The 14258-nt window shown below is 39.6% G+C and overlaps 1 protein-coding gene across 1 annotated transcript in view; it reads left to right on the forward strand.

Annotated features, from left to right (window-relative positions):
- The window catches only part of TXNRD2 (thioredoxin reductase 2), a 78181-nt gene that overhangs the window by 60781 nt on the left and 3142 nt on the right, over positions 1 to 14258 (forward strand). The window contains exons 12-16 of the mRNA XM_018556980.1: positions 2114 to 2250; positions 3454 to 3549; positions 3779 to 3871; positions 8377 to 8448; positions 10777 to 10874. Coding sequence (XP_018412482.1) covers positions 2114 to 2250; positions 3454 to 3549; positions 3779 to 3871; positions 8377 to 8448; positions 10777 to 10874 — 496 coding nt within the window. The remainder of the gene's footprint in view (positions 1 to 2113; positions 2251 to 3453; positions 3550 to 3778; positions 3872 to 8376; positions 8449 to 10776; positions 10875 to 14258) is intronic.

The following is a 14258-nucleotide window of genomic DNA, read 5'->3' on the forward strand; positions in this document are numbered from 1 at the left end:
GGTTTTAGCAGATGAAATGTATATGCAGGAGTATGTAGCAAGGCATGCAGAGGTGGCATTGTTATGTTCAGTGGGAAGAAGGAAGGTGTGAGAGTCTCTGCATTCCTAGCAGATGTAGGAAATTATGGAATATTTTTTTATGTTATTGATGTATTTCGGTCAGCTTTGACATGCCATGTTTTTCCACTTGTTTGCTCCAAATCTGCCTGGCCCGTACATCAAAGGACTTATTTTTCTGCCAAGTAAATATTCTTTTTTCCTTGTCTCCACTTTGAAAGAATATCCGGAGTATGTTAGATATTCAGGTGAAGAAGCACATAGTTGTGAAACTGTTGGGGAGGCAAAAAGCTCAAGAGAGAAACTAGTAACAATGCAGCTATTTAATCATTTTGCCAACCAGATTACCTTGTTTTGTTCTATTCATATCCTCAGGGCACATCCCTGGGGTATCCTCCCCTCTCTGTTGGCAGACTACCCTGAATCTCATTGCAGTTTGCAAATAAACAGGCCTCTTTTTTATAATTGACTTAATCTAGTTTAAATACTTTGCCTCCTTAATTACACATTACCAGATTGCCAGTGCTTTTCTTTAATAACAAGCCTTTTCATTTATAGAACAGTTTGCTGGCTTAAATCTTTTTTCATACCTTCTTTACCATTGTTATACAGAAAGTACTGTACCTATGGCTCTGTCTTTTGTCTTTGTATGTATGCGTATGCCAGACTTGTGAAAATTAAACTTATCAAGATATTTTAACTCTCTTTATACATGGCCATAGAAATAAGGCTGCACTTGGATATTAACCAATAATTTGAGCACCAAGCATTCCTTTATCCAGGCATACATATAGAAAAGGCATGTTTTTTATGCTACGTGTTTTCTCTTCTGTGTGTACAGCATACACTGAAAGAGCTAATTGGGAGCAATAATCTATTGGTATAGCTCTGTCAAAAACAGCATCTGCTTGGGAGGTCTGACATCAGCGGGATGTGCCAATGATCATGTAAGATCCATATTAAAGTGTATACATTTTCAAATTACCACAAAGGGAATTTTTCAGGATAATAGGGGCCACCATCCTTCTTCTTAGACACTGACCTGGAACAGGCATGGGAATGTTATGTGTGGGGACCCCTGATATGTACATGTATGTATGTGTTCAAGGTCAGTGACTCGCTTGGGTGAAGAAAGAATCAGGATGACAGCCTTGCAGTATGCAACTTTAATTATTTTATTTTTTTGTTTGCAAGTGCCTCTGAATCTGAAATCAAATCATGCAGTCAGTTTACTTAATGTGCATGGAGTGCAGGTACTTCTGAAGAACCCGTTTGTACTGAGTGGATTCAGCAGTCTTTTTTTTTTTAGAAAGCAGAGAAAACCAGAGCAGAAGACAAATTAAGCTTATACATTATTGGCCTGTATGGAAATTGAGCTGCCTGGTATAAATGCAGTAGCAAACCTCTGAATAATATGTTGTCCACGCATAGTCGCATGTTGTGACTCTTCTTTTTAGTAACTTTGATAAACTTTGTTCCAGTTGATAAAGGGCAGTACCAGAAAGTTATCAGTTAATTATGGCCTTATGATTTTTAATTGGGGGTTGGAGCACTTTGTAGTTTGGAAAATAATAGCTAATTAACAAAAATACGTATCTATTTCTTTTGAGTTTTTGCACAATACAGTTCAACATAGGCAGAACAAAAAGACATAAAAAGTTGTATAGACAATTTTAAGTTATAAGATGAAGGCACATAAAGGGGAATTTATCAAAACTGAGCAGGGTAAACTGGAGCAGCTTTGCATGGCAACCAATCAGCTTCTCTCTTCATTTTGTTCAGTTAAGATTTGAAAATGAAAGAGAGAAGCTGATTAGTTGCCATGCACAGCTGCTCCAGTTTTGATACATTCCTCTCATAGTGTTGACATTGGCCCCAAAGACTCTAGCAACTTCAGTACGAAATATTGCAGTTTGTAGTGAGGTGAATAAAAGAAATACATATCTTTTTCAAGAAGTGGCACAGATTTTCTTCTGCATTTTCTGATCCATTTAATACATTTTTGCAAAGAATCTGTTGTTTGACTCACATTTATTACCTATGTTCCTTGTTTTAGGTCGTGCTCCTGAAACTAAGCATCTGCATTTGGAGAAGGTTGGAGTGAATATCAAGCCTGAAACAGGAAAGATAATTGTTGATGCTTTGGAAGCCACGTCTGTTCCAAACATATTTGCAATCGGAGACATTTCGGAGGTAAACCACCCATTCCCAGGTTTTAGGCCTAGTCATGCCATTCATGTTGGTGGATTACTCTTGTGTGTACATGGTAATACCACTAACAGCTTTCACTTATCTCAAAATGGTGGTCTGTGTAAGCTTGAATGGTATATATTGAATCTGTTCCTGAAAACTGCCACATAACCCATTCTGCAGTGCCTTTTATATGCTGTCTGCATGTAATAATATGTGCCAAGGTGTTTACTGTCTGAAAGACCTTTAATTTCAGATAAAACTTTTGCCGGTATAAATACTATTTTTTAGTTTTCGCATGATCAATATCTACTCCAAACTGGCCTTAGAACAATCACCATACATGATAATGATCCTTTAGTTTGCTGTTGTACCGCTACCATGCAACCATATATGCAATTAGATTTAGAGTATTTGGCTTTTTGTCCACACATAGGTAGGATTTAACTGAATTAGGTATTTGTCCCACGTGGCAATTTCAGCTTATTTTAGGCTGGCAGCGTAACTATCATGCCTGTTTATTATATGTATAGTTTATTTTGTATAGGTTTCTTTCTAAATACTAAAGGCTGGGGGTTCCATAAACAATTGATTCTACTGTCAAAAGACAATATTTTACTTTCTGTCATGGACCTCGCTGTAGTGAATGGACTAATACATTCTAAGTTACCAACATTCTAACTCCCTCAGGATCTAATACATATTCCCTCAGGATGCAGTGCAGTCAATAGCAGAGCAGATCAGCACCAGGAGACGCAATGATCCCTTAGACATGCTGTCAGAGTGTGAACAACCCAAAAGAGATGGTCAAACAACACAGATGTGGCTTTTCTATTGTCTTTTGAAAGGCAGCAGTATCTAGAAGGATGTTTGCTTTACTATTAGCTCTGAACAGAAAACCCAAGCTTTATCTGCTGCTTCAATCTTCATGTTGCCTGAATGCCAGGATGCCATGTCTGTTTCCTTCTGCTCTAATGGATGCCAGCAGTGTAGATGAGAAATAGGAAGAATTTAGGGCGCCTTTAGAATGATTCTGTACCACATTTTGTACATAGCAGGACAATCTGGGTAGTGTTTATACATACAGTATGTATTGTGTTGCTGCCATGTACCCTAGCAGATAACATTGTTTGGAAATCAAATCTGACAGATCTGCCTTTTATTTTGAAAGAACACTTGTGAAGATTTTCCACATTCTTGCATTAGGGTCGCCCAGAGCTGACACCTACAGCCATCGCAGCTGGAAAACTTTTGGCACGGCGATTATTTGGTAACTCTACAGAATTGATGGATTATGACAGCGTAAGTGGCTTTGTGTCATTTACCTCTTCTACACATGTTTTGAAAACAATTGCTGTATGTGTATGTGCATCCTACTGGAAAATTAGCGTACTGCATGTGTCTGTGGTATTCTGTGAGTTTTACTATAAATACTTCTGTATGATTTATAGAGGACTTGTGAGCTGCTATTTAACCATGTCATGTTCCAGTTTCAGCTGAATGGCCTTTTCCCTATGCTTTGTTTTTGCAGGTTCCCACTACAGTGTTCACTCCACTAGAATATGGTTGTGTAGGGCTCTCTGAGGAGGAGGCCTTAGCATCATATGGAGAGGATGCTATTGAGGTATAATTCTAACATTTCTAGTGTTGTAACATGTTGGGTTAGGTAACCTTAGCTTCTAAAACGCTTTTAAAGTTAATTTAAACCCCAAAACAAAAAAATCATTAAATGCAGCTAACCAGTCTTTAGATGTGGTGGCTACATTCGTTTTCTTTTTTAAGGTTTTTTTTTCACCTGGTGATCTTGCACTGCATTTTCTAGCAGGATCAACTGGTATTTTACAGTTAATTCTCAAACAGATATAACAAAATGCTTTGAATGGTATAACAAACCAAAAAGGAACAGATAAGAGATGTTTATTGTTGGGGTTAACATACACTTTAGGGTCTCTGTTGATAGGGCTTTGTTCACGTCAGAACTACTTTTCACCCCATTCTCTATAGAAATTCAAAAGCAGCTTGGAGCAGATTAGATGCACCTGCATTTGCCCATCCATTTATCTTGGTTTTCTCCAGATTTTTTTTTTTTTTTTTTACTTGTCTGTATCCTGCTCATACTTCCTGTCTTAGAGACACAGCGGGAAGTATGAGCAGAGCTCTCCAAGGTGAGGAAGTCTCTTCTACATAGGAACAGGTTAGCCTATTGGAAGATTTAGACCTCATTCACACGGGACGTGTTGCCCCATACAGTATGAGGGGAAGAAGTGTGCAGGCAGCTCATGTAAGCCCATGGCAATGCACGAGTTGTTCGCCCTCATGCTGCCTCCCACATCTTCGAGTTTTGAAAGCCGCACTCAGAAGGATGCATACATGATGGATGCTGTACGAGGCAACACACCCTGCGTGAATTAGGCCTAACCTGTTTCTGTGACAATTCAAACATTTTGTATTTCTCATTACTTTCTGTATCCAAGAGAGTGGTCAACAAGTGATGGTGACTATTCCCTAGCAGGGATACAGACTGCAGTGAAAACCTGACGGGTCAGTAAAGGTTTTAGCTTTACATACACTTTAGGTAATCAGAAATATGGAGTTAACACTGTGTTTACTTAAAGTAATTTTCAATAGAGCTTTTACATTTCTTTCTTTATAATGTCAATAATGTGTTATGCAATGATTTGTAGCTTAACCGTCTGTGGACCAGCCACTCCAGCCACTGTGTTAAAATGGCCAGTCCACTGGCGCATTGTTCCAGGTGTGCGTGCGGCCACTGCAACCACTGCTTATGCTGTCATCATGCAGCGGAGAGCCCCGGCTCTACACACAGAGATGATCGGACCGGCTCTGTGTCCTGAGATTGGTTATCACAGCGATCACATGGCAATGTTTACATTGCCAAGCCCTCCCCTTCCTCTTACATCAGAGTCATCCATTCATGACACACTAGTGTAGTAGCCAAAAATAAATAAATAAAAAGTATTAAATAATGTTAAAACCCCACCTCTGCTTCCTATGTTCGATCCATTATGTCTATGTGCTGACCTGTATATCACCCTTTCACCACCCTTCTCCTGCACATATATACTCTAATCCAGGGGTAGCCAAACTCTGGCCCTCCAGCTGTGGTGAAACTACAAATCCCATGATGCATCTCTCTGCGGGAGTCGTGGCTGTGAGAATCTTGCAATGCCTCATGGGATTTGTAGTTCCACCACAGCTGGAGGGCCGGAGTTTGGCTACCCCTGCTCTAATCCCTTCACCGCCATCCTCCCACTGTATGTGACCTACACATTGACCCCTTCACCCCCTCCTCCCTCTGTCTATGACCTGTACATTTATTGTATCTGGTGCACTATTACCAAGCTCCATGTATTAACCCCCACAATGCTGGCATATTAATTTCCAAAAAATTGCGGCAAAAAAATCAGATCACCTTGGAGTGTCTTCTTTCCAAAAAGGGGTCATTTCAGGGATTTTCCTACTGACCTGACATTTTTATTTGCTATGATTTATAAACAAAAGTAAGAGAAACTGTCTTTTTTTCAAATTTTTGGAGGTCTTTTTTACTTTCTATAGTAAAAAATAAAAAGTGGTTATTAAATACAACTGAAAGAAAGCTCTATTTGTCTCAAAAAAAGATATCAAATTATTTTGTTCTAGTGTTGCATGATAGAGAAATTCTCAACCAAACGTGTAAAGTGCTGAAAACTAAAAAATGGCCTGGTAATGAAGGCCATGCCGGGACTGAAGTGGTTAACCACCTATGCTAGCCATACATGGCTTGATTCTCACTTTTTCACCCTGTGGGCTGAATGAGAGAAAATCAATGGATTCTTCCATTCACAAATAAACAGCAAGCAGTAGGGGAATCTCCTTTGTTGGCTATTGTAGTCAGTAGCTGCTCCACCCGTGACTGTCTGAGCACTCAAACAGTGACTGCATCTGATAGGATGCAGTCAATGTTCAGCAAGTTTTTTCCACCAGGCTGAGTTAATTGTTTGGGAGGTGCTTGCAGGGCCTCCCACCACTCAAATTTCAGCCAATCAGCAGGAATCAAAGAAGTTTAATTTGTCTGTTGCCAGCCTTAAGTAGTTTTGGTGTTATTAGTATGCTTCCTAATTAATGGCTTTTCAGATAAGATATCATCCACACATAGTTTTCAGCCAACTCCTTGACTTGCCTTAAGAAAGAGCAGTATAGCACAGCCATGTGTAGCATTGCAAAACAGGCAAAGCCAGAGTTTGAAATATAAATTCAAATTATACATGAGAAGTTTTATTGATATGATACTTTTCATCAAGCTGATCTCTCTAAACATATATCTCAAATTACTTGAACAAACTGAATATTCCCTTTAACATCAATCACAGAGGCAGGTGAAATATGTTCCTTCTCAAAAGATTTTAATCTTGCAATTTCTCAGTCAAAAATGCTATTTGTATAGCTGAAGCCTAACAGCCCATCGTTGTCATTATTTCTGATTGGCATAGAGCTAGCTCTACTTTCATCTGAGTAGAGAATGGCACATTTAGATATGCTATTTCCTGGCATTGTAATCAGTTATTCTGTGCGTAAAAAGACATCAGCAGTGCTCATCTGCCCTGAAATTCTATCTTGCGATGTATCACAGCAGATGTTGAGGATAAATGTCCCAGGATTCAGCAGCTGACTGCATTTACAGGGATGAATGCTGCCACTACTGCTATTATCATTTTTTCCACTTATGTTATGAATCGCTCATTAATCTTTAAGTGAGTTAACACCACCTGCAAGGTTACATATGACAAAACTGTCATCTTTCCAGCCCCCCTTCCTCTTTCAACTGGTTGATTGACACATGGATACGGCCTGTGACTGAGCGATTGCTGCAGGGGTTCTGTGACATTTTTTTTTTCTCTAGACAACCAAGATGAGACTAACCAGATCAGCCTGGGACCCCAGGCAAAATGTTGAGGACACAGTATAAAATGTTAAGTGAAAGGTTGGTGGGGAATTATGCTGCCTGTAGCAGCATTGCACTCTTGACTATCCACAGGCTAATTCTTGCAGAATCCTATTTTGTCAATGAACCAGAAATTGCTTGATCACTTTGGAGTTGCCTTCAAAGTACAAAGAACATCTAATGTGGTTTTCATGTTCTGGATTTTCGGTGAAGTGAGGAGTGATGAGCTTCTTTTGTACCTAACCAGCGTCGATAGTTCTAATATTGTTTTATCAGTTTTCATCATAGGAATGTAGTCGCTGCTCAATTTAAAGGAGCATTTTTATTTTCTTAGTCATTTCTCTGTTCCGTTACTAGAAAACTGGTCTTTCTCTGAATAACTTTTTTTTAACCTCTTATGATTCTTTTCTAAATGTATGTTTATAGTTTTAAAATATATGAACTTTAGGGACAAATAAACCTAAAGAAAATATTATTTATTCCTACTGAGCTACTAATACCAGTCACAAAATTGATTTATTTTGTGCAGAACATTTGACATATTTGTGGCTTGGTTTTGAATCCATGTTTGTTGTGCATTTATTATCGAAGACTTTCTAGAGCACATGAGCACTATGTAATTGATCACTGTTTTTGTAACTAACAGTTGGCAGTGTGTTATTGTGAATGTTGTGGGTGTATCACCCATTGTATTAAGGCTGTTAGGCTAGAAAAGGAAAGAAATGTTCTATGAAATGTGCAGCACTGCCAAGGACTCAGCATGTTCTGCAAAATAGCCAAATCTAGCCCTGTACCGCTGTCAAGTGAAAATCTCCTGGCCTCTATGGACCTAGTGCTGTGTTTTGTCCCCAGCTTTTATACGTGGTCATTCTTTCATATAATAATGCACAGAAGGTGAGAACTATACATCTACACTATACTACCTTCATGTTTAATATTTTTAATATTATGTATATACTGTAATAAGCTCTTGACAAATTAGTTACTACACCCTATATAGGGGTCTAATAGCTAACTAGGGTTAGTGTAATTTGTGCACTGTGTGTTGTTTTCAGTTGCATGGTATTAGCCTATATGTATAAGAAAAAGTATTATTTCTATGTATATCGTGAATTGTTTATATTCCACATTATGTTTTGTCAGCCTTTGACTGATTATGTATGTTGTATCAATACTTTTTTCCTCAGGTCTTCCATGCATTCTACAAACCTCTGGAATTCACAGTGGCTGGCAGAGATGCTTCTCAGTGTTATATTAAGGTGAGGCTACAGTTGGTCACACTAGGGCAATCCAGACATGGCTATTTTTGTGCAGGTCTTTAAATGGAAACATCTTCTGTGGTAAAATGGCCAGCCTTAAACATGGCTTTGTTGGTAGATTTTTGCCCAAATCAGTAGTTTTATATATCGGTCATCTAACATTTGTGGCTGACAGGTATTTTTATTCTAAAATTTAAAATGGACAGTTTATTTTTCGAACTGGCCATGTTCATTATCACATTGTTGGTCTTTTCCTGACATAATTTATCATACATTACCATTATGCATTCAATCTAATCTAAAGGCAGCTATAGTTTTAATTTATCACCTAAATTAAGAAGCCCATATTTTTCTTCTATGTCTGGGCAGCCTCCATCCTTCATTTGCTCAGAGAAGATAGCCATTGGGCAGTTTTTATATTGCTTGAGGAAAGCCATTGACGGGACAGTCTATTGCCTGTGAAACTGATCCTGCTGTTTCCTCCTCTATAACCATAACAGGAATTTTGGTGTTGAGGGAGATAGGCGGTGAGGCAGCCATATTTGATGCGCTCAGTAGAAAATCTTGCTAGGGCCAGTTTTTTACAGGAGTCAATTAAGGTGGAACCCAAGTATTCCCGTTCAGTGTCATAGCTGTGCTGGGAGACATTGTGAGATAATCAGTTTATGTTTGGACATCTAACCATTCTCTGATATCTGTAACCAGCTTCTCACTAAGGACCCATTCACACCAGACGTGTTGGGGTTGCGCTGGCCATTTTTTCCAGTGCAGCCCCAACACAAGACAAGGCAATTTGCCTTGTTACAGATAGACACTATTCACACCATTGCGTTGCGGTGCAGCATGCAGCACTTTTTTTTTCTGCGCAGCTGAATACGGAGCAGTACAACCGCCTTGCACCCTGCTGTGCCCATTAAACCGAATTAAAAAAAATAGGGATGCACCGATACCGTTTTTTCTGTATTGAGTACCGATATTTATCTTTCGGTACTCGCTGATACCAAGCACCGATACCGGTACTTCCGCTAGCATGGAGCCGGCTTCCCGGCCAATCAGGAAGTCGGGCGGCGTGTTCTTATCTGCCACCTGGCTTCTTGGTTGCCTGGGAGGCCAGCTTGGTGCTGATTGGCTGGGAAGCCAGCTTCCTGGCCAATCAGCATGGAGCTGGCTTCCTGACCGATCAGGAAGCCAGGTGGCGAGTCATTACCCACCTGCCAGCTTCCTGATTGGCTGGGAAGCCGGATCCATGTTCCCTCGTGGCACTGCACGGTCAGAGGAAATCTCCCTCTGACCAGATGTTCAGGGAACAGGGGTAAGTATCAGAGCATTTGGACGAGTAGTCGCCCAAATACTCGGTATCGGCACCGATTCCAGTATCGGTATTGGTGCATCCCTAAAAAAAGATGTATACAGTGTGATGTGCCAGGATAGGCATATCGGCACTTTGCTGGGCACCGCAAACCAGCTGCTGTGTGATTTAGTGCAGCGGCTGGTGTAAATGGGCCCTTTTAGAGAGATGATCTCCTTGTAGTTATTTGAGTCCTTGTACCAGTATTTAACTTAGGTAATGACATTTCTGCTTTACAATTTCATCCATGTCCATATGGCAGAACATCTGTTGGATAAATCTGCTAACATATATCAAACGTTTATTATAAGGTCTTTGATTATTGAAAAGTATAAAAGATTTCTGACAGTTGTGATCCTATCCATACTCATTGCCTTGTTTTAGTCTTATAATTTACAGTATATCTTAGCAGTAGAACAAATATTTGGTCTTGCTGTGCATTATTCAGCCAGATTCGTGCTGATTACAATGTTCTCTAAGATTTACTAAAATTCACGATTCTTTAAACAAAACAGAAGTTTGATTTCTCTGTTATTGTAATTATGGTAATTCTATTCATTGTACAGAGATATATCTTCTGCTGATTTGTATATTGTAGTACTGAGTGGGATTTGAAATGGAACTTATCTTATGGTGCATTTGTGTAGTCCTTTCCCAGAATGCACAGTTGTATCTGAAAGAATAAGTCATGTAGGAATGCTGGCATACAGCAGTTTATGAAGAGTGCCATAATACTGAAATAAATAGCAGTCTCCACTGAGCATAATACATATTACTTAAGAACAAAGTCACAAATAGTGTATTTGCAAAATGATAGTGTTTATTGGAATTATAAACATATGTACCACCATTCCTTGGCAAAAAATGAGTGTTCTAATATCAGGAGCATGTGTCAGAGAGGGATTTGTGCTCCTAAAAGAAACCAATGCAGTTTGTGAAATGGGGCTTTACAACATCCGCTCTCTTTGCGTTTCCTACAGATGATTTGTCTCAAGGGGTCGTCGCAGAGAATTCTCGGTCTACATTTTACTGGGCCAAATGCAGGAGAAGTCATCCAAGGATTTGCCCTCGCAATTAAGTATGTTTTAAAACAGAGGGTTAGTGAGAGGGAAGGTACAATGTTGGTGCAAAATGGGGATGGGGTGGATGGCAACCACAGATTCAATTGGGCAGAAGAAGCAGTTAACCCTGTAGTCCAGGCCAATATTACAAAATCACCACTGCTGCCCATTATGTCTCTTGCTTTTACAGTAATGAACAAAAGATGGATGTCCACATAATATTTTTCTGTGCTTTTAAACAAAGACATGCACTGATTTGAAGGCATCAGCCTGACCAAAATTTTTCCCCTCACGTGTATGATAAGTTTTGCTTTGTAAATATCTGATCTTTTTTTTTATTTGTGACATTATATATTGGTAATTTGAGAAAACTATGTTGCACTATGTAAACAAAAATAAAATATAAAAAATAATCACCACTTAAAACACACTATGTAATCAAATGGACTCTTTTCTTTGCATATGCAGAGGAAAGAATTAGGGTCACTTAGCATTCCCACCTTCCCAGCAGTATGTACTTACCTTTTCTCACTCATGCGCCGCTCTGTTTGACCCTGAAACTGAAAGCCCTGTGTTAGCGCTAAACCAACATAGCTGAGGTTACAGCGCTATGGACCCCATTCCTGACCCCCCAAGTGACAGCACTAGGCCGATCACACAGCACCAGTCACCACCAAGTGTTCTACCTCACTCTCGGTGACGGAGTGGAGGAAAAGTACTACATGGGAGAGGGGGTTGTTAAGTGACCCCTTTTACTTTGCCCTGCATAGGCAAAGGAAAGGATCACTCTAAAAGAGAATTATGGGGTGAGTGAAAAACACTCATCCCCAAAATTCAAGCCGACTTGTGACACTGAAGCTGTCACACGTTGGCTCTATTGATCGGGAAGTCAGTGAACACATACCACCAATCGCTGAATTCCCGATCCTCTCCCTGCAGAGAGCGGTGACTGTTAGTCACCAGTCCCCATGGCGATTTCCCACGCAGCCTGGAGGGATGGACGGGGAGGGGGGGCGCACAGCTGGCTCTGTCTCTAGATAGGCTGAGCCCGCTGTCATTGTCGGGATCCGTCCTGGCTGCAGCGCTCTTGCATATAGCTGGTAATAGCTCGCTATATGCTGAGTTTTGGGTCACCAGAGAACGTTAGTATATGTCCTACCATAACTCTGGGATAAAAAGGTTGCCCCATAGTTTTCCTTTAAATTCATTTTGAAATGCAGATAATGCAAGTCTTTAAATCTGGCATTACATAATTCACTTGTGCAGGCTGATAGAGAGGCTCAGCACTCTAAGCGAGTCAGGCTCTGCTACATGCACATGTATTTACAAGAAACATGATGAGGGGTCCAAGTAGTACTGCTTAACTGCAGTAGAAAAAAGTCAGGTCATTCACCTGGTTGTGCTGGCTGGCAGTTCCATGTAAATCTTAGAGCTGAATGGACAGAAGTAGAAATCCTTTGGCAGGTAAAACTGCTCACTTATATGTAGAGGTACACCGAAATGAAAATTTCAACCGTAATGAAAAATTATTTCAACCGAAACCGTAATTTAAAAAATGTCAGACCAAAACCAAAAATGTTTTTTTTTTTCCTAACCTTTTCAAAAATTTTAAATATTTTATTTTTATTTTTTATAAACTTACATTTTTTATATTTGTATTTATTTTTATTAAATATTTTTTTACTTTACTGTTGGGGGCTCTGAGGAAATATTAGGGATCTAAACAGACCCCTGATATTTTCTTTTAAAACAGAAAAAGGGATTCAGAACACAGAGTCCTCAATCTCTTTTTCTGCAGCCCCTGTTATAAATGAACAGGAATCCTCTATATTGAGTGTTCTTGTTCATCTGTTCATTCATAACTTGTGGAGATAGTATGTTTACCATGTCCACAATCATGAATAAACAGGAAGTGATGCAGAGAACTTCCCATTCATTCATAATTGGGGACACAGTAAACATTCTATGTTCTCAATTATTACAAACACTCAACGATCACTGACTGCTTGTACCCACTCTCCCTGTGATCTGTCACAGGAGGCTGAGTGGGGGTGGTGCGGGAGGAGAGCTCAGCCCCCTGTGATAGCAATGACAGCTGTCTCCGCCCCCACATCGGTTTCCTAATCTGTCACAGGAGTCTGAGCAGTGCGGGAGGAGAGACACTGGCTGATCACATTGCTCCCCTCCCCCGCACCGCTCGGACTCCTGTGACAGTTTCTCTCCTCCCCCTGGGACACGGAGGAGCACCCAGCAGGGAGGAGAGAAGGCACGGATGCACCGCTATTTCGGCCAAAAGATGGCACTTTTGGCATTTGGCCAAAAGTGCAATTTTTGGCAAATATGTTTCAGGGCATCCCTAGTTATATGTATTTCATCTGTGTATTTAACAGATTGCTAGTCATTCTTTAAATGAAAGAGACACTATTCACACGGTAAAACACAGCGCTTAGTCACTGACCTGCATAAGTATGCAGATAAGGAGTTGTATGAAAGCACTACTAATGATATGTATAAGTTCTGTATTTATCTGTTCATTCATAATTCCTGAAAGAAAAGGAAGTGCAAAACTCAAACACTGGATAATCAGGTTAAGTAGGAGCAAATACAAAACGTATAGACAATAGATAGAAACCGTACTACTAATTATATTCACAACTGTGTACTTAAATGTACCTACAAATGTGCAGAAATTAACAGATAAGACATTTATGGAATATGCCGCGATATAGAGTAGCTGTCATTGGAGGCATAAAGTGACATTTGACAGGTTTCTTCTAAAGTATTATTGGACAGTAAATCTGCTGAGTGTTGGAAAATATCCCCACCGTGCCACCATTCATTTAGGTATATTCTGTTTTGTTCATCTAAAACCTTTCCATGGAAATCTATGAAAATCTCTTTTATGTAAATCAGTCTATGAAGTTGTAATTTTATTTCTAGCAGCCCCTGTAAATTACATTGTTCCCATTGGATGTTTCTGGTTTCTTTATATTATTATTTAATTTTTTTTAAATTCTTTATTGACTGAAAAAGCGTCAAAATACAGTGAGTGATCACGAGGTAAGTATACAAAGTCTACAGACCCCATAATAAAACGGACTACACCGTATCATAGGCATATAACCCGATTTATAAAGTCACATCTGAATATTCAGAAATCAGCTCAGTACAGTACTTGGTTCATCCACAGTTCAATGTAGTATTACATTCCTGTACAAGAAGAAAGCTCCGTGACTATGTACTATTCCAGAGAGGAGCTGTGTCTCATGGTCAAAGGAAAAGCAATAGAGAGAAAGAATCAGAAAGGAGAGGAGAGATCGGGTCCCGGCCGGGTCCGACGCTTCTTTATATTATTTGCTGTAAAGCAATACTTACGTTTATATAAGATATATATATATATA

This window comes from Nanorana parkeri, unplaced genomic scaffold (assembly GCF_000935625.1).
Source record: "Nanorana parkeri isolate BGI_ZX_2015 unplaced genomic scaffold, ASM93562v1 scaffold260, whole genome shotgun sequence".
In the NCBI taxonomy this organism is placed as follows: domain Eukaryota; kingdom Metazoa; phylum Chordata; class Amphibia; order Anura; family Dicroglossidae; genus Nanorana; species Nanorana parkeri.